General features: G+C 40.3%; 2 protein-coding genes across 2 annotated transcripts; both read right to left on the bottom strand.

The window, feature by feature from the left end:
- Window positions 1–5,354: 5,354 nt before the first annotated feature.
- On the bottom strand, window positions 5,355–8,353 carry slc10a3 (solute carrier family 10 member 3). Its single transcript, XM_044191809.1, has one exon. It carries the CDS (start codon window positions 7,889–7,891, stop codon window positions 6,479–6,481), a length of 1,413 nt encoding a protein of 470 aa, XP_044047744.1. The 5' UTR covers window positions 7,892–8,353; the 3' UTR covers window positions 5,355–6,478.
- A 4,626-nt stretch (window positions 8,354–12,979) lies between these two features.
- Window positions 12,980–24,726, bottom strand: chmp1a (charged multivesicular body protein 1A). Its single transcript, XM_044191808.1, has 7 exons — window positions 24,558–24,726; window positions 23,364–23,383; window positions 23,187–23,264; window positions 20,236–20,382; window positions 19,896–20,024; window positions 19,538–19,731; window positions 12,980–14,706 (listed from the first exon to the last, which is right to left on the bottom strand). The coding sequence occupies exons 1-7, from the start codon at window positions 24,562–24,564 to the stop codon at window positions 14,685–14,687; spliced, it is 597 nt and encodes a 198-aa protein (XP_044047743.1). The 5' UTR covers window positions 24,565–24,726; the 3' UTR covers window positions 12,980–14,684.
- Between the last annotated feature and the right edge of the window lie 1,192 nt (window positions 24,727–25,918).

The following is a 25,918-nucleotide window of genomic DNA, read 5'->3' as shown; positions in this document are numbered from 1 at the left end:
TCCGTGCTAGAGCCAATCAGGATAGAGCATATCCTGATTGGCTCTAGCACGGATAGAGCATATCCTGATTGGCTCTAGCACGGACCAATGGGAGAGAAGAGCGCGAGAGGCAGCATATGCAGTATGCTCTATCCTGATTGACGGAGTTTTAAAGTCCTTATCTGTTTTTGTAGTTTTTTTTGTAGATGTTTGATCAGTTTCTTCTTCTGGACAACTGTATTAAAACAGATCAATCTCCCCTGACAGGACAAGGGACAAATAGATCAATAAATGATACAGAAAACATGGCATCTCTCCTTTTGTCAGCAAACAGGCCCCAGGTGTTTTCCATCACTGACTGACTGGAGGTATGCAGCAGTTAATTAGTGGTACAGTATGCTGTCACAACCTTCAGTCAGAGTGTCTACTACAGAAATAATCACACCACTCTATACTCTACACTCTCGTGCTATGTACCATTCCCATGTGCGTCAGATAACATGAAGCGATTTTGTACATCCAATCAGTTTCCTGAGCTTTAGAGATATTATATGTCTGAAATAATCCCAGTGTGTAAAACTGAACTTGTCTTTACCCTCTCTGTTTTATTTAACTCAGTAGTCAATAGGTATTTTATTTCTGTATCCCCAAATAGTTTTCTATGTATAATTATTTCCTTTTTTGAAAGGTGGTGACTCAAAAAGTAGGCTCCGTGGCTCTGGCAGTCAAAGTGAGCTCCAACAACAGGGTGTGTGCTCTTTGAGAATAGCAGAGGGGACGCTTTAGAGGGAACCAGTTTTGAAACTCAACCTGAACTTGTGTTGCGCAGCATTCCTCCCTCCTTCCCTCCACAGCTAAAGAGAATAGGAGCATCAGTTCACTGCACCCATTATATCATAGCAACATCTCTGCATTGTTTATTATCCTGTACTGTTCATGTTTGTTCTTTTTACATAATCTTATTTATTATTCAGTGTAAATGTTATCAGGGCGTTGCTGTAAAAGAGCATGTTTGCTTAGCTGAACTGTACCTATATTTAAATAAATAAAACAGTTAAATAAATATAACTGCTTAAGGAGAATTAGGATCCTGAAATATTGTGACATTTGTATAGTTTGGCAGTTTTTCAGCTGTGGTCTTATTATGATGTTTTCCCATGAGTTGTGATTGGGCATTATTTCATCTTTATTCTGCTGCAACCTCTGATTAGGGTTAAACACAGCATTGGAGCAATGACGGCGATCCATTTTTTAAGCCACCTGACTTTCTAAATTTCTAGAATTAGCTTGATCCACACAGGAAGCAGAAAGTCTAGATAATTAAGAGAATAAAACATGACAGACAGTTTGGGCTTTTTCCAATAGATAACTGTCGTCCAGAATATACCGTTCCTCTCGCCCAATGTCAGCTGGGATCGGCTCCAGCCCCCCTCAACTCTCTAAGGATAAGAGGTTATGTATAATGGATGGATGGATGAAACTATTTTATATACTGTTATATTGTTAATCATTTTTTATAAGCTGATGATACAGTTTGTGTGTACAATATTAATCTGTAACATAGCTAGTAATTGTAGCTGTCAGATTATTGTATAAGTAAAGTTATCAGAACTAATAGCCAAGTTAAAGTACAAGTATCTCAAAATGGTACTGTACATTCCACTGCTGCTAATATAATCAAATATAACTATTGTATTAATGTTAATAGTTCACTATTTTGGCAGTTACAATCCAAAAAAATCTATGTACTTTGCTGTTTTGTACTATGAGTAAATGATAAACAAAGAAAAAGTGTGTGTCAAGACAAACTAATGCTTCACCGTGAGAAATTTAAAAAATGTGTAAAAATGTTTTGGTACTTTAAAGGGGTCTATATGTCATAACTAATGAGTTTATTAATAGTTAATAAATCATTTACTTATGCTTTGTAGATCCGTTAATAAGAACAACCAACTTGAAAAATCTGAGTATGCATTAAGGCATTTGAAAGCATGTTGGTACTTTGGAATATGCTACAGACTACTGCACAGTTATAACTGGCATGTACAGTATCAGGATGCCGGGCATGTGAGGACAGGTGGGGCTGTAATGTAAGCTTCCCCCTTTTCATTAGAATCTGACCTGCTTTTTGAAGGCCTAAAGGATTGCCTTATTGTACTGTGGGAAGCTGCAGCAGAGCGTTTTCTCAAAACTTAAGCTATCAGCGAGGTTGTGATGTGCACGATTAAAAACGTTGAGAAATAACATTTTAATAAGATCCATCTATCCTTGAACAAATAAGATTTTGACTCAGTTCAGGTGTTGCATAGTGAGTGACCATGACTGTACAGTAGCTTGCCCTTGGTGTGTTGGAGTGAAGAGCATTCCTCACAGTGTATAGTGTGCTCCTCTCCCCTCAGCCACCTATGTATTTTCTGGACTTCCCAGCTTTATTGCGGCAGGCAGCAGGAAAAGCGTCTCATGGGAGCCGGTGAAAGGAACTCATGAAAGCTTAATGCAATGTGTCCTCATGAATTTTTAAGAGCCTTCTCTTCCTATTGTGCCACTAATGTGCGGGATAGAAATATAAACAGGAGTGCTGATGTGCGGGGCTGAGTGCAAATCTACCAGCGAGGCAGCGCGTCATCACCTGTCAGCCCCATGAAGAACAACACACGGTGACACCTGACGACACACCCACACGTTCAGCTACAGTGGCAGCTCTGAATCAGAAGTGAGCCACTGTCACTGGAGGGAAACGTTTTGAATGAGGACTGACTGGATCTGGACCTCAGCAGGATTTCTGTGTGTGTGTGTGTGTGTGTGTGTGTGTGTGTGTGTGTGTGTGTGTGTGTGTGTGTGTGTGTAGTAAAGTTTGATAAGGAGAGAAAACATGATGTCAACATGATGTCCCTGTAGCATTTAAACTTAATGGTTCCCGTAGCAGGTTGTCTCACTCAGAAAGCATGCCAAATATGAAAAATACCTAATTCAAACACATTTCATGCATGTCATAAAAAAAATGAAAGAACAATTCAGTCAATGTTCAGCACAGCTATTTTGTGACTCAAAGTGAGCAATAACATAAAAACAAAGAGATAAAGTAAAAAATAAGTAAAGATTCAGGTTGTTCTGCAAATCAAGTAGACAATGTTTTTGAAAATGGTCTCAAAATAATTTAGTATATTTGGCCAGAAAGTCAATAAAAAAGGATTTATTACCTTTGAGGAGCTGCAGTTAAAATACTGACCAGCGCATTTTTCGATATCTCCAAGTTAGAAGCTATTTGCATAAGCTTGAATTTAAATAATGTTAGAAAATCCAATTAAAAGCTTGTGTAAAATGTTAGAAGAGGGACATGATGAAGATGTTAGATGGGAGGGAGATCTCGGGATACACTTGAGTAGCTACATCAACACACACAACTACTGCATGCAGTTTGTGAATTTCATACCCCTGATGTGCTGTTTTATCGCACCGGTTCAACGAGCTAGATATAATTTATAAGTGACATCAACATGTTGCAGAGGAAACAATGAAACCATGCGTCATTTCGTAATATTTTAGACTAAAGAAATTTTGGGGGGAAATTATTCTAGAAATTGAAGAAAGGATTAGAGAGTCTCTTGTTGTGGATGTCGAATTTGTATTACAAATTATTTGTGTTACAGAAATCCTTTCCATGCACCTACAACTGGAGAGAAAAAAAATAGGGAAAATCCAAACCGTGGAACAAATTACATTTCAGTTCAGAGGGAACAAGATGGAGGAAAACGGTTTCATTATGAAAATCAAAGAAACATATGTGCCTGAACTTGTTCAGCAGATTATTATACTTTAAGAAGTGAATGAGTGAATCTTTCTCATAAATTAGTTTGTGTAAAATGTCACATCTGAGCTTTCCTATATTGTCACAAATATTGTTTTTTAATTTACTGTTGTTTTTTTCTAGATGATAAATATTCAGTTTTATTTATATATTTATATAGCGCCAATTTATAACAGAAGTTATCTCATTGCACTTTTCCTCTAAAGCAGGTCTACACTGTACTCTTTATAATATTATTTACAGAGGCCCAAATATAAATAAATAAAATAAAAAAGGTCAAGTATTTAAAGAATAAAATACATTTTTGAGCAAACTATTTAGTTTCCACTGATTGCATAAATGTATGTAGTTCCAGTTAGGTAGGTCAGGAAATAACTGTCCATGACTCATGCCTCTACTGACACAAATTAATAGCAGTCCTACAAAAAGGTGACGTAACATATGAGGAAGAGGGAAGCGGTCATGACCTGATCGTGTTGCTCTTCTTACATTCATCATTCTCAGAGAAGTGGACTTCCCCTCCTCTGTGAGGTGACTCAGATCTTGTAAGTATTGTTCCACAGTGTAGAAATACTCTGTTAAGTAAAAGTCCTGCATTCAAAATGGTACTTAAATAAAAGTAAAACAGTATTAACACCAACATATACTTAAAGTACCAAAAGTAAAAGTATTCATCATGCAGAATGGCCCGTTTCAGAATAATATACATTACAATATTAATGTGTTCATCACTAATGTTGCAGCCGGTAAAGGTTCATTTCTTTATATACTGCTGGGTAGCTCGTCCCCCCAGGGATCAATAAAGTTGTATCTTAATCTACAATATTACATCATCATTTATTTGTTGATTATATGTATCATTACTCTGAATCTGCAAAGTAACTAAAGTTATCAAATCAAAGTAGTGGAGTAAAAAGTAAAACCTCTGAACAGTAGTGACGTAGAAGTATAAAGGAGAGAAAATGGAAATACTCAAGTAAAGTACAAATACCTCAAAAGTGCACTAAAGTGCAGTATTTGAGGAAATGTACTTCGTTACTCTCCACCAGCAGAGGCGACCACAGGAGTTGAAACACACCACTGACTGAGACTCAGCTTCAGCTCAGCCTGGAGGCTTTACAGATGTGCTACATTCCTGAGAGCTCCGTCGAAACAGCAGGCCTGAACTCTCTTGTTTTCCACTACTAAACTCCCTCAGAAAACACACACACACAAGTCTGCTGCTCTTGACGCGTAAACAGGAAATGCAGTCTTGACATAAAAATACCTGCGTATAAAACCTTCCCCCTCATTCACTGGAGCTGTGAGCTGTTTCTTAAGACGGGAATGGGAAGGTTGTTGTGTTGTTTGTGAGTGCACCATCTGAATTTTGAACCTGCTGTCAGCGGTGCAGCTGTGTTCTTTCTATTCAGCAAGAATAAGCTGAGAAAAACTGGACCTTGTCCTCTGGTACAATAAGTGACTAAGCTGAAGGCATGTCACACAGACATACTGTCCATACTGGCTTTTTGTTTGTTATTCGTGTACTTTTTCAAAATCCCCCCCCCCATATACCAAAGTACTGCAGTCAGTGTAGCCATATTTCATTTATTGATCATGCTACCTTTTGTCTGAATCAATCGTAATACTACACGTTGCCTGGAAAACAACAATTGCAACATTTGCTTCCACACCATTTGTGTAGGTTTGTGTTTCATTCAGGTTTCAGTGGAGAGTTTTACTTTCTCGTGAGCGTGTAAATGCTGTTTCAGAGGCTTGTTCACCCCCGAACGAGACTACTGGTGAAGAAGAAACAGTGACCTCCTGCTACGTCTGGCATGAGATTATGACACTTAAATTCGTTAAATATGAGAAGCAAACTGGTATCAGTAGCTTTAATCCAAAAATATCAGAACTTTGATGTGGCAAAATGTTCCACATGGGAGTTTCAACACATACTGTGAAGCTGGTCTTTAAGTATGCAAAACACTGAACATCCATTAGTTCTACCGTCTGTGTGCAAAAATGAAAGCAAACAGTCACTAAGTGCAACCAGCCACAGGTTGATATTTAGGTCAAATGCATCAAATGCAGCCTGGCCACAGTCGGCTGTTGCAACACAGACCTGTTAGACATGTTTCGTGGCACACATACTCTTGACAAGCTGAAGCCTGCTTTAACATTTTTTTTTTATTGACTTTTTCTTCATTTCTCCTCTCTAATATTCAAGTACATGGATTCGCAGATCCAGGAAACACAATCAGTAGCAAATACTTTCAAAACATCATGTTCCCATTTGATCTCAAATGATTCCGCTTAACCCCCAAAATTCTCCCCCAGGCTAAGACACATGGACCTCTTGTAAACATGATGCAAATCAGTCTTTGCTTTTTGATTACAAAAAGTAATCTGGTACAAAAATATCTTTTCTTTTATAGGTATTTCTCTTTTTAGGAATATTTACATTAAGTACCTCACAGTATAATCTGATTTCAAAAAGTACATACTGTAAAATAAACACAAAAAAGGTCTCAGAGGGGTAAAAGGCCTTTGGTTTTCATGAAAAATACGAAAACAACGACAAAACACAAAACGTCCATTGACTGTTGGGTGTCTAGTAGCCGAGACTGTGGGACACCAAATTTCCACAGGTTTGAAAGGGTTCAATCTTCAAAAAGTTCAGAACAAAAAAAAAAAAAACTGCGGCTACAATCAGGCGTCACTCCTGGGTACGGCAGACCGACACAACCTCCGCTGAGCAAAGTACCCCAGGACAATGAGCAGCATCTCCGAGGTGCTGCTGAGGGCCACGATGAAGGGCGCCTGGGACGCGAAGTCGGCCTCCACCCGGCGGAAGGACAGCTGCATGACGGCGAGTGCCAGCAGGCTGTTCTGGACGCCCACCTCGATGCTGACCGTCTTCCTCTGCGGTGGGGCCAGGCCCGCCATCTTGGCCAGGATGACCCCGACCACCAGCCCCAGCAAAGGCACCGTCACCCCAACTGCCACAATCTGGGGCCTGACATTGGCCAGGATGGACGCGCCCATTTGGTAGGCCATGAAGATGCCACCTACGATGAGCACAAAGCTAAAGGGTCGTATGAGTGCCAGCAGGACGCGTGTGAGGGCGGGCAGGCGCAGCTTGACCAGCATGCCCAGCGAGATGGGGATGGCGATGAACAGGAGGGTGCCGAGGATCTTCACAAATGGCACGTGCAGGGCAGCGTGCACACCCAGCAGCCGACCGTACAGAGCTGATGACAAAGGCATGGCTGCTGCCGCCACCACCGTGGAGACCAGGGTCATGGAGATAGCCAGGGTGACGTCTCCTCCCAGCAGCAGGCTGTACAGGTAGCCGCCCCCACCACCTGGGGCGGAGCAGGTGATGACCAGGCCCAGGGAGAGCGCTTTGGGCAGTGAGGCCAGCCGGGACACGCAGTAGGCGTACAATGGCATCACCAGGAACTGACCCAGCACCCCTAGGAGCAGTGGCACCGGGCTCCTCAGCAGACCCCGCAGCACCTCCACCTCCACCTTGCACCCGAAGGCACACTTGTTGACGAAGATGAGGGGCAGCAAGGCAAACAGCACAGGGTTCTCAGAAAAATGGGACAGGCCACCCGACTGGCTGAGCCGGGTGGCTGGGTCATCATTACCGGGCGCCACTCTGATGGAGTAATCTGTCCTCTCCTCGATCAGAACCGGCACCGAATCCTGGTCCAGGTCCAGCAGCTGGATCTGCAGCTGAGCCCTGCCTGGGAACCCGGAGCGAATGCTTATAATATAGCTCTTGGCCGGTCCTGCGTGGCCGCTATCCGTCACATTCAGGATGGAGAGGACCTCCGGGTCCAGGGAGCGGACTATCACGGTCTGCTTCCAGCTCTGGCGGCCCTTCCTGCTGGCCGCGGCGCTCCGGTACTGGCTGGATATTACAATCACGCCGTTGGTGTTTTCGGGGAACTCGAATTCCTGCGATGACCCGTCCCCGATTCTGATATTGTTGCTGCCGTCGGCCGTCAGGTTGGTGTCGTTACTGCTGTCGACAGTTAGGTTTCCGGTGGCCCACGCCCGGTCTGCTCCGCCGGCAATAAGGAAGAGACAACAGAATGTAAATAGCGTCCCCATCTTATTGACTGGCAGGGGGCGGAGGGGCGCCGCAGAGACACGCTTCTCCCACGCCAGCGGCCTACACCGCCGCCCTGTTACACCGGGACGGTAAACTTCTCATTCTACTCTTCTGTATAAAACGACAGCGTCGGCAGCCGGCTCTACATCTCGTCTTGTTCCCATTTTCTCGATGCCTTTATACCGGAACCTAAACATCACCCCGCCCTGTCCTGTCCTGTCCGAGCCCAGCTCTACAGCCCCCGGCACACAGGAAACACACACTCGCACAGGTCTCTCACGGTCTCCCTTTTGTCTACTCGATGCTAAAATGTCCGTCTAGGCAAAACAAAGCCTCGCCTCGTCTTCCGTTTGTATTGTCTCCCCGGTTGATGAAAACTGAGAGCATCGTAGCTCAGCTGCCGTTTGCTTGCTGCTCAGAGCTATTTCGTAAAGTTAGCTTCAGTAATACTCGGACTTCCGGTCATGAAATGCCAAAATAAAACCCCTTTATTTTATTCAGGTACATTGGTGGGATATAAAGCTGGATTAACAACTGGGTAAATAGGACCAAAATCTATTTTTAAGAGCTTGTGTTATCTTTAATTGTGCTCACATGGTGAACATTTCTAACTAAACTTGTGTTTAATCAAGTTACCACAAATTAACTCAAATGAAGTGTTATTCCAGCATAGGAGTATTGGTTCTGGCAGTACTGGCATCATGGGAATTTGGAGGCAACAAGGTACATACAAATGGTACAGAGGGCAGTACGTGGGGGGTCATTAGGGGCCCAACAGCAAATTTTTGGGGTTAATCCAGCCATGGATATACCGTATATGGCCTCAATTAAAATTCAAACCGCAGTAACTAGTTTTATATTTCTCATAATTTTTGCAATTTGTATTACATTTTTATTTAGAGAACAGAGCAGAAATAAACAGTTTACATCATATTCTTGAATTGTATAGTATGAACTCCAGGGGTCCCAAAGGCTCCAGTCTTGTGTGTCAACTGGTTTGTGCTAGTTTATTATCAACTGACATGATAAGGGCCAGAGTCCTGCTTTATCAATTCAATTAAATTCAATACAACTTGTTTTATGCCTGTAAGGGCAATTGTATGCAGCAAAAAAAGAAAGAAAAACGCTGCTAATTACAAAAGTATTACCTGATCTTGAGGCATTGTTGTCAAGTGTGTTAAAATCTATTTTAAAGACAACCGTTGTTTCAGTTTTGTGCGTTTTTGTTGGATTTTGCTAAATATGTGTGTTTAACCAAACTACCACACAGCAAATCTGGGGCCTGGTAGGATTCCTGCATAGACAAACTGTACACATTGCACAGAGGTGGAGGAGCTGGGGTGAATAAGGGCCCAGCAGTTAATTTCTTCCCAGGGCCACCCATAAGGTCTATCCAGCCATAATGCTAATACACAATGGGATCATTAATGTTTCCTTATCTATTACTGTTTCTCCAAATTGTTATGTACAGTATGTTTACTTACTTTTTACAAATCGTTTATTTTTAAAGAAAAATCCCACTACTTCCTCTCTCTCTGTCTGGTACCTTGACATAACCCTTTATTAATCCAATCGCAGCGGCCCAAAGCGTCAACTCTCCCCGTCCCTCGGCCAATAAGCAGGGGCGGTCACATGGGAGAGGGAACACCGTGGTTTCTATCCACTGGGGGGGGGGCAGCCGGGGATTACCCATCACATAAAGACACAGGGTGACATGCAGTTAATTTCCTGACCAAAGTAAAATGGCGGAATTGCTAGAAACTGAAGACATAATAACACCACCTAAGTCATGCACACCACAGGGATTGTTGGCTGTCATGTTGTCACTGCTTCCAGCTCACCTCTCACTTTCACTTGTCTTTCTTTAGCAAACATCTGAGTCGCTCCTCTATTGCCCACTCAATCCGGACTTTCACTGTCAGCTTTTGTTTCCTGACATTTGATCCCTGTAGTAGGCTATCTCGTGACACTGATCTATTATGCTCATGGAGGAAAATCAACACAGTCACACTCCCTGAGCAGTTTCCAGTTACAAACCCGCTGCCAAGTAGGCTATTGCTTATTTGTCATACGCAAACAGCAGACACGACCGGGAAACCTGACACTGCCGCCCATCTTGGGAATGTGGCATTAAAGGGGAACTGCACTCTGTAAGCATAACCCTGAGCATCCCTTTTTATAGTAACTGGCTCCTGCTGGGAGTCACTCACATATTTAAAAGCCATTTTCAATTTATAACCTTTCTTCCCCGGACGGGCCAGCGAGGTCACTGGGTCGGTACTTTCCAGTGAGAACACCACTCGGCTTATCCTGGATATCAACAGCCACCGCTCACTGTGTTAAAGTCAGTCCTGGGACAGCTTGTTCGTCATCTATTGTGTTTTCATGAGTTGCGTGTCCTCCTTCTGTCACCTTGGCTAAGTCAAGGCTTCCAGAAAAAGAAAAGGCGGGGGAGTCCGCGGTGGAAACACTCAGTGCACACCACGACAACCTGCTGGGTGATCGCTCTGGCCTCTACTTTGACATTTCATGGAGCGACAGCCAGTTGTTATGGGGGTGCCAGGCACGCACATTTTCTGCCTGGCATTTGTGCTGCTCCCCTCCCCGGGCTGTCTAATTATTTACCCATGGTATGATAATTTACCTCGTGACTTATTTCACAAACAGAGAAGGAGAAAGACAGTGGGAGAGAAGGACAGAGAAAGAGTGAAGAGGAATGCAAAAAAAGCCCCTCAGTTACATTCCACCGCCGGCCATCTTGACACTTTCCCCAGTAATGGCTTCAGTAAGAAATAACAGGAATATTTTCTGTTAGTGCTGCAGTTTCAACTGTTTACCCAGAGAATACAGCAGCCTCTATTTGCCTTTGCCTAAACACACTGCATCTGTGTGAATATTCATGAAACAACTCAGAGCAGCAGTTATGATCTGCCTCGTGTTGCAAATGAAATCAGAAGCAGCCATGATGAATAATCCAAAAGCATTGTCCTGAAATGCCAATTTAGCACCAGTCCACACAAGGTTATCCTCAGCTACATGGCTTGGCAACAGTATGTCATAAACAGGGCCGTAGCCAGGATTTTACCTGCCTGAAGGTGAGTCCAGACTGAACAAAACTAATTTTAGAGGTAGTGCGAGTACATAAGAAGCCAATGCAAAAACACGAGTTGATGTGAATATACATCGTTTTGCTCTGGGCAGCACAAATTGAGGCAAAGCGTCTGCACAAAATGAAAATGTTTCAACTTGAGCCAAAAAATTGTAAAAGATAAACAGGGACTGCAAAAAGTGTCTAATTCAGGCATCAGGGGGAAATTTTCTGAATTGCCATTAAAAAAGTATGAAATTTTCACAATGTTTCTTTTTTTCCCTAATTTCATTCATTAATTTAACTGTTCAATTTTTGTAACTCTTGTTACATGAAAAGCATTCTCCACGCTACACATTAATTCTAATGGAGAAATACTAAATTGTTAATTATACTTATACTAATCTACATTTTAATAGTCTAAATTAAAGCTGCATTAATTGATTTTTGCTGCAAACACATTATTGACATATTATCACCTTACAAAATTGTTGAGGCAAACATTTACACACCCAGCAAACATGAAGCAACACAATCGTTCATTTGGCCACCTCATGAATGTAAGTCCAATAGTCACTCTCCTTTTAGCTCTTGTTTTGATCTTCATCAACTCCTGAGAAAAAAGTCTGGCTCTTTAGCTGCTAAATGCTCCACTATACCAGCGAGTCGCTACTTTGTCTGCTGTTTGATGTTGGACAGTTAGTGTACAGTGTGTTTATCAGAGATTTTCGGCTGAAAGCAGCTACCTGTTGCTGTTGGAAACAAGGTTGATGAGAGCGGCATTTATGAGGTGGAAAACAACAGAAATGAGCAAAAAGACCCAAAAAATGCAAAAAACACAAAACTCAGAGCTGCATGGAGATGGTGATAGTATATGAGCGACATCGTAGAAAACGTTTCAGTCGTAGTCATCTGGACACTGTTTTCAGAATCAAGACGTTTCGGATCCCATCCGGAAGTCATTCTCAATTGTGAAAATGGTCCGAGAACTCAGAAATTTAAGCTACTCTGTGTTGCTTAAGCCCTGCCCCCAGGAAGGAGTCTTCCTGAGTGTCTGCTGTTTACCCTGCCTAGTTTCACCTGAAACTGCCCTTCTTTTGTTTCCATGATGGCCCAGTAATCAGGCCTATTGTTTTCTGGCTGCACCTCCCTCATCACTGTTAAATACCTGATTAGCATATGACTGGCTTGCCCATGGTGTTAATACACTGTGGTAAACGGTTGCCAAATTGAATCTCAGACCACCATTTCTGTTTAAAGAAGTTTTCTTTTTTCACAAAAATGGCTTCTTTGACTCCTCTTTCAAACCAACTCTTCTCTCTACTCTAGAATTGATCTCTACTTATGAGCGACACCTTTCACATTACATGTTAACATTAATCAATGCTAACATGCACACAATGCTAATATGCTGTTGTTAAGCAGATATGTTTATACTATGTTCACCATGATATTTTTTGGTTTTTTGTCACAAACGAACATATTGGACAAATTGGAATTTTGACCAGATAGTGGCGTCAGATCAAAAGTCAGGGGATCACTAAAGTAATTACGATTCATCCTGACGGGGGCTTGAACATGTGTAGCAAATTTCACCGCAGTCTATCCAACAGTAGTTGGATACTAAGTGAAGATAGTGGAGATATTTCAGTCTGGACCAAAGTGGTGCACCGACCGACATTGCCATCCCTAAAATATCGATTAGTACAGCTTTAAAGAGATTTAGTTCTGATCAGCCTTCAAAAGCTACAGTAGGCAAGCCAATAGCATGAAAGATATAAGGAGAAAGGCTTTTTTAGTATCAGTGGATTTCAAGAACTGTTTGTGTCTGTGGGGAAAGCTGCATCTGCAGCCGACACCTTTGTCTTCACGCTTTTGGTGCCATCTGCTGTTGCTTGAACACATCAGGCTACTGTATATACAGCACAAACACATCAATTCAAGCATCGTCTGTCTGCACTCAACACACAAACCACTGAAGTCAAATGAAAAAACTGCATCAGAGGGCAAGTTTTTATTTTCACAAGATAAATATACAAAACAAAAATGCTGCAAGGTCTGCTGAACTTTGAGTATAAATAAACCCTCCCCATGTTAAAATGGACAACAAACTGAAGACATTATCAGAGGGTGTAGCTGCTCTGTCACAGGTGGAGATCTGGCTTCGGCCTGCCTGCCCTCTCACTGGTCTACATTGAGAGCCCAAAGCAGGAAGCATCAAAACCAGTCAAAGCATTTAACAGGCAACTCTATACAGAGCTATGATCTCCAAAAACAAGAGAAAAAAGGAACCAGTCTTTTGTTAACTCACGCTGTTGTCATTGTACATTTTATTATTCTTTCTTTAAATATCACCTGCTATTGATGCAAACCATCGTCGAACAAACCGCCTCATTTACCTGAAACAAATTAAAAAAAAAATCCAGCATGTACGTCCCTTCTCTTAGTTGATGTCTTCTCCTGAAACAGTTTGGGATGGGACTGAGACAGGTGGGTATGATTACTTTAGACAGAGAAGCTTCCAAAAATATCTGAGTGAGGTTTCAGTGTTGCTGGGGAAGAGCAAACACCCCAAACCAAAAAGAGATCAGGCAACTGGAGCTCACACTCATCACAGTCAGTGTTAAAGTGAAGCTGGCCAAGACAAGAACATCTCAGGTTTGTCTGGCAGGAAGAGGAACGGAACATTCCTTGTTCTGACCAATGTGTGTTGAATTTGAGTTTGCTGCTGTTCGCTCTCTAAACTACTGTCCTTCAGGCACTGGCGGGGGAAGCACCTATGCAAGCACCTGAAACCCAAATAAGGCGTTCAAAGCAAAAAGTCTGAATACAGGCATGAGAAATAAACAACAAATCTGATCAAAAATAAAGTACAACACAAAAATCATTCATTTTGAGGATTGTCCTTTGTTGTATACAGTGTTATAACAATGTCATGAAGCTGTTGTTAGTTGGATGAATCTGATGAGGGAAGGAGACTATGTTTGTTAGTGTTACAAACATGTCATTGTCTATTTTAAATTTTAAAAACTTGTCAAATACTAAAGTGCAAAAACTGATATTTCTTTCCCATTAAATTTGTGTCTCCTTCCTCCCAACAGATTCGTCCATTTAAATCATTTCTGACTGACAGCAGCCAAAAAAAAAGAAAAACATGTAGATACATCTTTAACCCATCCTGCGTCTTATGAGAGCCAGGGAAACCCACCTCCCTTATAATCACTTTAACTGCTTATTAAAACTTTTCACCATTGTACATTATATAGTTTGTAAAATGGGTTTCTTATTTTGTACAAAGCATACATCCAAAAGCGTGTGACTTGAGAACTGGAGAGTAGTGTAGCCACAGGAGGAGGAGGTGGTGGTGGTGATGGAGAAAGAGGGAGAAAAAAGGAGGGAGAAAAGGGAAAGGTAAAACAAGATCCAATGGGGAATTGGAGGGGACGAAAGAAACGGGAATAGATGGATCGAAATGAGAAGGTGAACAAGAGAGAGATTCATGCCTTCTCAGGTGGTATTTCTAGCCTCTGTGTGTGTGTGTGTGTGTGTGTGTATTTATAGAGCAGGGGGATGGTAATCGATAGGCTCATTAAGTCCTCCCGGTAGATACAGTTCAATAGAAACACACACAGCTCCTGTCGCCATCATTAAGCTTGCCTGCTTCCACACAGCTGTAAGCCCCGTCACCAGTCCTGGAGGATCCCTCAGTTCCGCAGAGCAGCCAACCTGGAACGGGTAAAAAATGTGGGAGAGGTTAATTTTTTGGAGCTTTTTTGAAATTAGATACAAGCCTTAAAAGTTAATTACACTGAATTACATTTCCCAACTGTCAGTGTGTGTGGGTGTGTGGGTGTGACATCTAAATCAAATGAAAATCAACCTTTGCTTTTTACTTGTAAACACATGAGCACTGGCTACTTGTTACCTAAATTTAAAAATAGAATTTAATGATGAAGGCAAAAAACAGGAATGACTAGTCTCACTTTATGTTATAGGTTTTGTACAGAGTTGGATTTACAATAGAGCTAGACTAATAAATCTGTCAGGCTAATATTAGCTTATCGCTGATATACAGGCATCTGCGTAAACGTTGGTCGATAAGAAACAAGACATTGCAGAGCAGAAACAGAAACAGAATCTCCATCAAATCGGACTGTAATATGTCCCGCTCAGTACATATCTTGGTCACAATTCTTTAGAAAACATATTAAAAAAGGACCTTTATCAAGAATTTTTGTTTATCTTATGTGTTTATGTAAAAAATAAAATCATTATCAGGTTTAACCAATCTAATTAACAAGAAACACAATGTTGATAAAATGAGTGCTAACACTTAAGATAGACCAAGCAATCACAAATCTTGAGGAAAATGGTTTTGCAGTACACTCTGGGTAGCTAAGTATGTGGACAGGGCCATGCCTCCAGTACTGGGAACTGGTTAAGCAAAAGGGGAAGAGGCCCCAATACTGACCAGCAGAATAGTGTGAAAGATGCTATGAGCACATAATCATTCTACACAAAGGGGCTCAGAAAAATGATTATAAATCTACAGCAAGCTTTTCTTGACTAACTAATATTAGCTTTAAGCTGTCACCCTGCTTCAACATGAAGCAAGAACAGACCCTTTCAACCTAGCAAAACGTTTTCCTGCCAGAAACCTGTCAATAATGAGAAAACAACAACACATTTATATTTTAACACCTGCTTAATGAGGAACTGACAGGTTGGCATGTGAAAGCTGGTCCCTGTGTTGTGTCCTAATTATGCTTTCTAGAAATAACTTGTGATTAGATAGAAAGCCCACCACAATAGCACAGCAGACAACAAAGCACTTCCCTGAAATCAACATCAGTACAATTATTTTAAGCAGCTCTTCCGGGGCTGGGAGATAGAGAATTGTAAAAAACAAAAAGAGTCAACAGTGACACCATGAAATTTCTTGTTTTGCCCAACCAACAGTCCCAAACCATAACATTTTCAATTTACAGCAATATAAAACAGAGAAAAGCAGCAACTCCTAACATTTGAGAAGCTGGAACCAGTGAATGTTTGACTTGATCATCGACATAAAGCAACTACAAGGAGTTTTTAACTGGTTATGAAACAGTCTCAATTTAATACTGATGCCTCTATATGACCTACATAAGCAAACGAGACCATCAGCGAGAAGATTGGCTCTTTCTATATAGTTATTCTTGATGCCAGGTCCGATTCCCTGCAAAATCAGACTAAATGATTTACGGCACATGGAAGAGCCTACGTTCACATTTTCTGACGCAAAGTTCCACAGTGAGTGGTACGTTAGCCAGTTACAAGGAAGCAGGAGGAGATTTAAAGATTGTCTTTAGAGAATTTTATTTTTGACGTTGTATTTTGTCCCTATGGCCGATACTGGGGCAGGATCAGCAAAGAGAAAAAGGGACAGTGATAGAGCACGGGCGAAAACACGAGTCAACCTTGGTCGGTCATTCAACAGATGAAGAGAATTGTGGGATTTGAAAGGATTCAAAACTGATCCTGAACTGGCCCTCTTCCTCCTAGACAAGTATGTAATATGTCTGTTTTATTTGGCTGTCCAGTCCATGGAGGTATCGTCACAGTGGACAGTACTGTAATACAACTGGCTTATAACGTAACATTTTATGTTGGACTTGCTACTGAGCTATATCTTGATGTTAGCTTATTATTATGAAGACATACCATGACTAGGGAATGTTGATAACTTTAGCTTCCTTAACAAAATTACTCTTACCAAGCAACTGATTCGAAAAATAGATACATTACCTCATCGCTATGCAACCTGCAAACAGCTGTGTTTAAAAAAATAAAAATAGTATTAAAAATAAGTTGCGTCATTCTTTCACTCGCTTGCAAAACAAATGCACGCACTGGCCAGATCAAAATCTTTACGACACAAGGCAGTGGAAACATTACCGCTTTAGTCAACAGGGGCCGCCAAAATCAACACAGAATGAAAGTTCCTTGTAGTTGCTTTAATTAAATAATTAACCAATAATCAAAATAGTTCTTGATCAAAGTTCTGTTGGCCAGCTAATCCACTAATCTATAGTCTCAGTGCCAGTCAAAAGTACAATTATGATCAAATTTGTAACATCTGTCGAACACTATCAGGGCTGTCCTTGACTGAAGAAATTCTTAGTCAACTAACTAACTATTAAATGATTTATTCAACTAATTGTTTGGTTAATTTAAGTGAAATATTTGTCAAATTCTTTTTCCAGTATTATTGTCCATCTGTAGATATTCTTAGTCGACCAAAACGTTAATGACCACTTACCTACCAACTAAGAGGAGGAAACACCATGTATACACCATTATTTCCTTGATTTTAAGAATATACTGTACTTGGCAGCCTGAAGTTAGGACTGCAAAAGCCTACTTTTACTGTATATGTAACTGTACATATTTTCAACTCCTCACTCCACTTAACCGGCCGTTAGGGGCCACAAGTGATCAACAACTGCTTCAGTAGAATCTTGTTTCCGCTAGGGACAACGTCATGTTAAGTGTTGGCGGATTCTTTTGTTGGCATTTTCCCTTTGAAATTAACATTTTACATTGCTGTTTTGTCTCCATATAGCCTGTCTACTTTGCTTACACTTTGATAAAGTAACCTGCATTTTGTCTCCCCTTCATTCCATTACACTCATGCATACACACTGGACACCCAGCCTACCCTGCACTCCCTGTTCCCCACCCACATGCCCCCAGACTAACGTGATATCATGGGATGGCGTATAAATAGCACACCACTATAAAAGCACATTTTGCGTGTAATGTCTACGCATTTTAAGCTTTTCGCATGTCATTTGGGTAACGTTGGTTAATGTTGTGAAATGGTTGCAGTTTGGTTTAGGTTTAGGAAAAGATCATGGTTTGGGTTAAAATAAGTACGCTAGTTACGCCAGTTAAGTTACGTACTAGGGGTGTCACGATATTTAACGATATTTAAAAATTAAATATTGATATCATGTTAGTAATACACATGATAATATCGTGTAATAATCCAACAGCTCTTTTCTTTTCGTTCTCGCTTTGTCATAGTAGGTGGCGGTAATGCACCTTAACACTGGCACCCACCATAAAACGTAAAAAAGAAGACGCAGTAACTAGCTAGCTTTTTTTTTTCTACAGATATCTCGATAATATCCTTATTGTGTATTCTTTTGGCCATGATAATCGTGTAGTGAAAATCTGATATCTTGACAGCCATATTAGGTATGTAAGTTAAAGCTGGAGTGCAGAACTTCTGTCTCCCTCTTCTGGCAGTGAGAATAATTACACAAACACTGTCTATGCATGCTTATGATCTATGCCTACAGTGAGCTCGCCCACAAAAATACAGATACATCTCCACAGTTCCAGGACAATAATCCATTATTTAGGTAGAGTATAATGTAATAGCTACATAACCTACTCCAAATATTTTACCAACCTGTCCACGAGCAGTAACATGACATCTGTGTATGCTCTCAGTCCCTTCTCAATAATAAACACTCTCTCCAATGGACCTTTTTTTTTTTTACAGCAATTGCAGATTGCGGAGCTCTCTACATGGCTCTGGGTTGCTCCCTGCTTCTGCTCCGGCAAACCAATCATTGCTGGTTAGCGTAAAACACATCATTACCGGTGCACCAGCGCAGACTTAAAAACTCTGGTATACTGCCAAATACAGAGCGATTTAACTGGCGGTGATAGGCTTAATCAGCATTGTGTGAACTCGTTTGGCCAGGGCTTGAATGTAATGGACGTTCATTTATATGTAAAAGTCCTGCACTCTAGCTTTAAGTTACCTGACACAAGTTAAATATGTTACCTAAGTTAACATACGGACTTTGTCGCTCTTTATACTACGTCACCTGACATTTTTGCTCTATGACATTTGTGCGTAAAATGACACACCGTCGCTGTACAGTATAAGTCATTAGATAATAAATGGAGTGAAGTGACACGTGAAAAGCAATAAAGGCGTTTTGAAAACACGCGTAATTACTTAAGACATTGGCGTGTTATTCCTACGCCATTTGGTGATAACAGGCCAGGCGGGGATCTGCACTCTACTGAGTGCACTCTTCTAGTTTTTTTCTTTTTTTGGTCAAAACATGACAAATAGCTGTCTACTTTCCAAACCACAGTTCATTTGACTATTCTGATAACCCATATCACATTACAACCCAGTATCTTCCTTCTGTCTTTGAGCTTCTCCATTTGAGCTGCACATAGTGTTTCTTTCTTGTTCACTTCTGACTTTGCAACCACAACAGTACTGTAGTGTTCTGTGTGTGGGGGGGGTGGGGGGGGGTGGTAGCTTGCTGTGCAATCTAATTTCCTGATCTCATGCTCTATTCTAACTGCAAAATTGCCTGTTCATGTGCTACTTGTTAGCCTGGTTCCAGAGAATGAAAAGAGTTTTACCAGTGAGAAGATTCAGTGTCTTGCTTACGGAAACATGAGCCAGACACACAGATGTTGCTTAACCCAGTAGTTACGGGATGGCACATATTTTCTTGTACCAAGTACAGACACTAGTCCTTACCGTCGAGACAGCTGGTCCTCCTTGTCATGGCTCCGTGAGCTCTCTGCACCCACTGAAGTGGCTCCTGCAGGTAGCTGGCTGAGCTGGTCCATCACCTCCAGGCCGCTCTCCTCTGCTATTTGGTGGATCAGGTCATCCACCTGCTCCTGAGGCGTGGTCAGCGTCATTGCCGAGCTCATGGAGTCCTCCATCACCTGGTGTAGGAAAGAGAGGGATGGATCGCGTGGGGATAGGACAAAAGAAAACTCGGGCCAGATAGTGCAGAACTGGGTCTGATTTTTTACGACTTCAATTCAGACATGACTTGTCAAGTCCTTATCAGAACAAGAACAAATGTACATAGTCTGCAGCCACTCACTGAGGTGTGGACGTCGAGGTTCTGGACTTGGCTTTCAAACTTATCCATGACTGCAGAGACCTTTTGGAGATCCATGGAGTTCAGAGCTTTGTCCAGGGCCTTGGTCACCTGGCCCATGGTTTTGGACACCTGATGGGAAAAAAGTGCCTTTATAATGTATTTGTTTAATTCTGAAAAAATCTCATGTTCTAGCCTCCCAAGCTTATCAAAATAGAGGGAATGATGTGATGTGGTAATATGAAAACAGTTGCTTTATAATCATACATTTTGAACATATAGTAAAGCTGCATAAAATCTAAGGCAGCATGTATTAGTGAGCTGACTGAACACTGTAACTTACTCCCTTCATGGTGACAGCAGTCTGAACTTTAGAGGCCACTGCGTCGACTCGAGACGCCATGCGCAGCCAATTAAGTCCTTCATTTTTTTTTCGGATAGCGTTCTCTGCATAAACTCTGGCACAATCCACATTTTTCTGTTGCAAAGCCTGGTGATGAGACAAAGATACTGTTAACTCAAAAAAATTCATCTGCAGTACACCTTTAGTATACCTCATTTAGTATAATCTTCCATGTATATGTACACATATGTAAACCTGTTAAGACTTGACACACAGAAACGCCATTGCATAATCTTTAGTGTCAACATTGTACATAAGCTTAGATCTCTTTTTATATTATTATTATGAAGCTAATGATGATTTCCATTACTTTTACCAAGTCTCTAATATGTCAAAAATGACAAACACCCATTAGATATTACCAGATCCAAAAGTGAAGTCTTCAAATGATTAATTTAGACTGACCAACTTATGGTTAGGGGGACATGGTCAACTACAAGCATTTAGCTTTGTTAAGGCTAATAATTGTTTTCTTGCATAATTAAAGACATTTTGCTTTGGAATTTATTTGTATTTTTCCCCTTGCAGCTGGCATGTACTGTATGTATGCCATGTGTCTGCAGGTACTGATGTGTGTTCTTGTGTTCTACTCCCCTGCACAAGTTGTGAGCAAACACTGGAAGTGGACACTATGTATTGGGGAGGATGCATCTTTGGTGTGACTATGTACTGTTGTGGACCACAATGCGATACGCTACTGAACCATGTTTCATTTTGTTTTAAAATACAAAACAATAAAAAATGTATCACAAAAAATAAAGATATGAAATAGAGAAAAGCAGGCACCTCTTTGCATTTATGGAGCTGTTACAAGTGTTTAGCATTTGTCTGTAACAGTTAACACCAATTAACCAAAATGAATTATTTAATTAACTCATTGATCAAGCTTTAGCTGTCCATGGTGTAGATTGTGCTGCCTGATCAGATCAGGCCAGTAATCTTTTAAGTTACTTTTGAAATAATATTGCTTGTAAACTTATTTTATTCTTTTTTGTTTTATAGCATGTCTAATATTCATGTTGTATATTTTTCTAGATTTATTTTCCAGTAGTTTCATTGAGTGGATAACATGAAGAGTGTAGCTCACATAAAGTTAATAATATCAACAATCATAACCCTTTCAACAGCAATAAAAACAAACAGCAGCGGCAGCTGCTGCATTTCAAATGCATGTGAGCTGTTAGACAGGATATGAGAAGTGAAGACTATCATGACTCAACAGGGAAATATATCTGGCCAGTGAGATAATAAGGGATAGTTGTAACCCCATTGTTCCAAGAGATAAGTCATCTGGACATCTCTTCTGCAATCTCCAAACCAAACATGCATTTAAATCAGGAGCAGAGATGCCGAATAACCTTATAGCAGAAATATTGAACTCTAAAAACAATTAGCCATCAATGAAATAATGAGACACACCAATTTCACAAAACAACCAAGGCACTCCTTGCTCAATTCTAAAGTTGTACTGCACCCTGCTGACTAGGCATTTGACCATTAGGATGTGCATAAATATTATAATCTGTTTCAATCATGGAGCTCCAAAACGTAAAAGGTCATCAGAGAGGTTTAAAATATAAACTGAATATATCAATAAATGTTACTGTTAATTAAATATTTAACATTTAGTGTAAAAAGGAATGCATATCTTTGTATAAACTATGTTTATATTGTGTATATTATTATATTTAACCCTCAATCAGCTCCTTAAAAAAAAGGTTTATATTTTTTTCCTTTACCTCAAATAAGTTCTAAAATAAGTTAAAACTTTATTCATTTTACTCATTTGTTTATCTCTTACTAGCTAATTTTATTTTTAACTTTATTTTTCATATTGGTCTACGGTGGGATGTATGTGTTTTTTTTAACAACACTGGGGCAAGAGGACAGTGTGGCTAGCTAGCTTAACTGAAAACACTGGTATTTAAACTCACTGACCACCAGCCTTTTCAGTTAGCTGCCTAGCTGAAGCTAACTTTCGTCATAAAACTGCACCAGTAGAGGAAATGTTAATCATGCATATACTGTGTACTGCTGTGGTTTCACTGTATACCCTCTTCTAATGATAGCTGAAATATTTTAATTGGCAAGCTACCGCTAACAAAGCTAGCTAGCTAACAATAATTAGATGTTTTTAGTTAAGTTTATTTGGCAGTTTCAATTAATTCATCAACTTATGGGAGGTAAAGGAAAAAATAAAAAGCTTCTCTCTTTTTTAACCACTGACTGGAGGTAAAAGGAAAAGGAAAAAAGCTTTATACTGTATTTGTTTTTAAAATGCATTTAAATTATAACTGTAAACTCACTGTATTATGTTTTTGACTTGTCTGATAACCCTTTAGTGCCATGTGTCAGTTTTGGGGCTGTATATACAATGACTTAATAAGTCTGGAAAAAAAGAGTTACTGGCACAGCCGCACCCAGGCATTACCATCACCCTCTACAGGCCAACTGCAAAGATCACATAACACATTGTACAACTGTAAAAGATGTTCTGTATGCAGATGATATCAGTCTGGATGCTTTGCATTTGTAAGTGAACCAAAAAGAGTACTGCTGGTTAGACTACTTTAAATACAACCTTAAAAACAATCCATACTGCTAACAATTCACTTTTTGTCTCTGCTAATTTGTTTTTCATCCACATTTTCCCGCATTTATGTACTTGCACCAAATGAAGCTTTGCCTTTTTTAAGGCTATTTTTTTGGCATTTTGCCTTTATTAGAGAGGTCACAGTAGAGATGAAACAGAAAATGATGAAGGAAGAGAGACAGGAGTATGACATGCAACAAAGGTCCCTTAGAATAGACGGAATAGAACATGGTGGGAGATTGTGATCACAGTATATGGTATGCATCTTAATCAATCAAGCTTGGGCCAGTTTGCTCACCTTCTTGACCTTGGCCTGCTCCTTTTCAGACTCCTTTTCTGCTTTCTTGGCCAATCTCTCAAGCTGCTTGGAAGTGAACTGTGAACCAAAGAGAAAGATGTAGAGAAAATAAATAAACAATCCACTTGTACAAGTTATATCAACCTGATACGATTAAACATTTTAACAGATACATACCTTTAGCTGGAAGAGTGTTTCTGTGGAGAGACAGTGAGAGGCAGAGTTAGGAGTATGGAGTGTATATAGTGTAAAGTGTCACAATGGATTGTCTGTAGCAATATATTAACTATACAGTGTCTGGTGACATTATATACTTAAACAAGATTGCCGGTAAACTGAAATGGAGTTTTCTGGTCTGTCTTTTCTTTGCTTTTAAGGTAAGCACATTTTCACTGAACAAGTACAGCTGTCATTAAAAATCAGAGTGGAAAGGAAGGAGATGTATATAAGCACCCTTTACTTCTGACCAACTCCCCACACTTTATGGTTGTTTCCAGCAGTAGCTGAAAATAACTATCTAGCTATCTAGTTATAGCCTTACCTAAATAATCTTACTTTTTTCATGTCTCTGCCTAACCCTGACACAGGCAGCTCCCTATTGGTAATGTATAACTTAGGTCTTAACAATACTGTATGTATTTCATTCCCTCTCAAAGATGTGTGAATGGGACTACTGTCCCCTAGGGGCCACTTATGATTTTGTGGGAGCCTCTGACTGGTGCTCTTTGTCAAAGAAACTGCACAAACACCATAAAATCACAATGGGGGAAATGCTGTCAAATACAAACCAATACATCAAGAAAATACAAAACAACCAATACAGTAAAACAACAAAGAATGTTACTGTAATGGGAAAACGTTAAAACACTATTCACTGCGAATTTATTATCATATTTTTATAAAGCTCAATTAAAATGTCCCTAAGAGGGGCAATAATAAAAAAAGAATTAATTGATCACCCTGGTGCTATGAGCTACTGTATGTTTCAGTTATAAGTCTTCATGTTTTTGTAAAAGTGCAAACCTAAGGAAGTGTCTTCGTTTGTCGAAGCTATACTAATCAAATTCTGAATGGAGTGTGACATTCCTAATATAAGTCATTTGCTAAGAAAAGATTCAGTGGCAGCCAGCGTTAAGACAAGATGTTAAATCAAACCAAAGGCCAAATTAATAGTCAGTCTGGCAGTTAGCTAGATATTATAAACGAATGAACTGAAAATTAAAACAGGTCTGACAGCTAACCTAGCTAACCACCCACCCAAGCTAACAAGCTAATGTAAGCTAGCTGTCACTGGATTGGTAGTAAATTAAAGCTAAAATATAAGGGACCGTCTCTCAGGATTGACCGTTCAGCTGTTAAAACACGACATACCATCCATGTCAAGACGAATATGGTTTCAGGTGATCACAGGAAAAATAATTTTCAGCACCCCAACAGGCTAGTCTTGATTTGTTTTGATATAACCGTGTATCTGCCACCGCACTTCCTGGTTCAAGGGTAGTCACGTGATCAGAATTTCCCCCCCGCCTCTTCTTCTTCTTCTTCTTCTTCTTCTTCTTCTTCTTCTTCTTCTTCTTCTTCTTCTTCTTCTTCATTATGTTTTTTTTTGGCGGTTGGTAAACAACGAAATGGTGCATCACCGCCACCAATTGGTGTAGAGAGACGGGACCATAGACTGTATATGAAGTCTATGATCGGGACCCCAAAAGTTAATAATAATGAATAAAATAATAAAATAATAGTCAATGGTCTCGTCTCTTCGATCCATTGTAAAGGGGGCGGCTGTGGCTTGGTGGTAGAGCGGGTCGTCCACTAATCGAAAGATCGGCGCTTCGATCCCGGTTTCCCCCAGCCCACATGGGACAAGATCCTGAACCCCCAGTGTGTTCTGTGTTTGATTAGTTCCGTTGATCTGATGAGCAGCTGGCACCTGCCATCAGTGTGTGAATGTGTGAATGGTTGTGAATGACATGTAGCGTAAAGCGCTTTGAGTGGTAGGAAGACTACATGTATGTAACTGTAGCAGTGACTTTCTGTATAAGCCATTATTGTTTGTGAATTCAAAATAAACTCTTTATCTTTGTTCTTCTTTTCCATTCATGTAAAATCTATGTCAGGTATATCAATCCACGGTAGTATTGCAGGTAACGGTGTTTATTTGAGATATTTATAGTTCTGTTGCTTTCTGAGTATCTGTCCATCCAAGGCTTTAATGATGATCTTGACTATGACCCTGTAAATTAACTCAGAAGGCCTTAAGAAGTGAAAGCTGTTCTTATTTCGTGGCATTTCTCCCATTTCAACTTGTAACGCTGATGTTGGAGTTGTTCTAAAGGCATCTGAACATGGTCTCAAGGCCTGATACTGAATGTGATCTAACTTTTTGAGAGATATTTGCTGCAGATCTAAGCACCACACACCCATAATCTAATACTGATCTAATTAATCTGATATAAATACTCCTCAATGCAATTCTTTCTGCGCCCAATTCCCTCCCAACCAGACATCTAATTACATTTAACACATTTGTCAACAACTGGTGTACAGCCCATGTTAATCTTTCATAGAACCACAATTTACAAGTTTTTCACTCTCTCCAGTTCTTGCTTATATCCGTTTAGTTTTACATGACTAATTTCTTCCTTGTAAAGAGCATTGTTTTTATTTTGTCCACTGAAAATCTAAAACCCCACTTAAATGACCACTCCTCAACTTTTCCATTCTTCTAATTT

Source organism: Siniperca chuatsi, linkage group LG4 (assembly GCF_020085105.1).
Source record: "Siniperca chuatsi isolate FFG_IHB_CAS linkage group LG4, ASM2008510v1, whole genome shotgun sequence".
In the NCBI taxonomy this organism is placed as follows: Eukaryota; Metazoa; Chordata; class Actinopteri; order Centrarchiformes; family Sinipercidae; genus Siniperca; species Siniperca chuatsi.
This window is presented reverse-complemented; position numbering and strand designations above follow the sequence as displayed.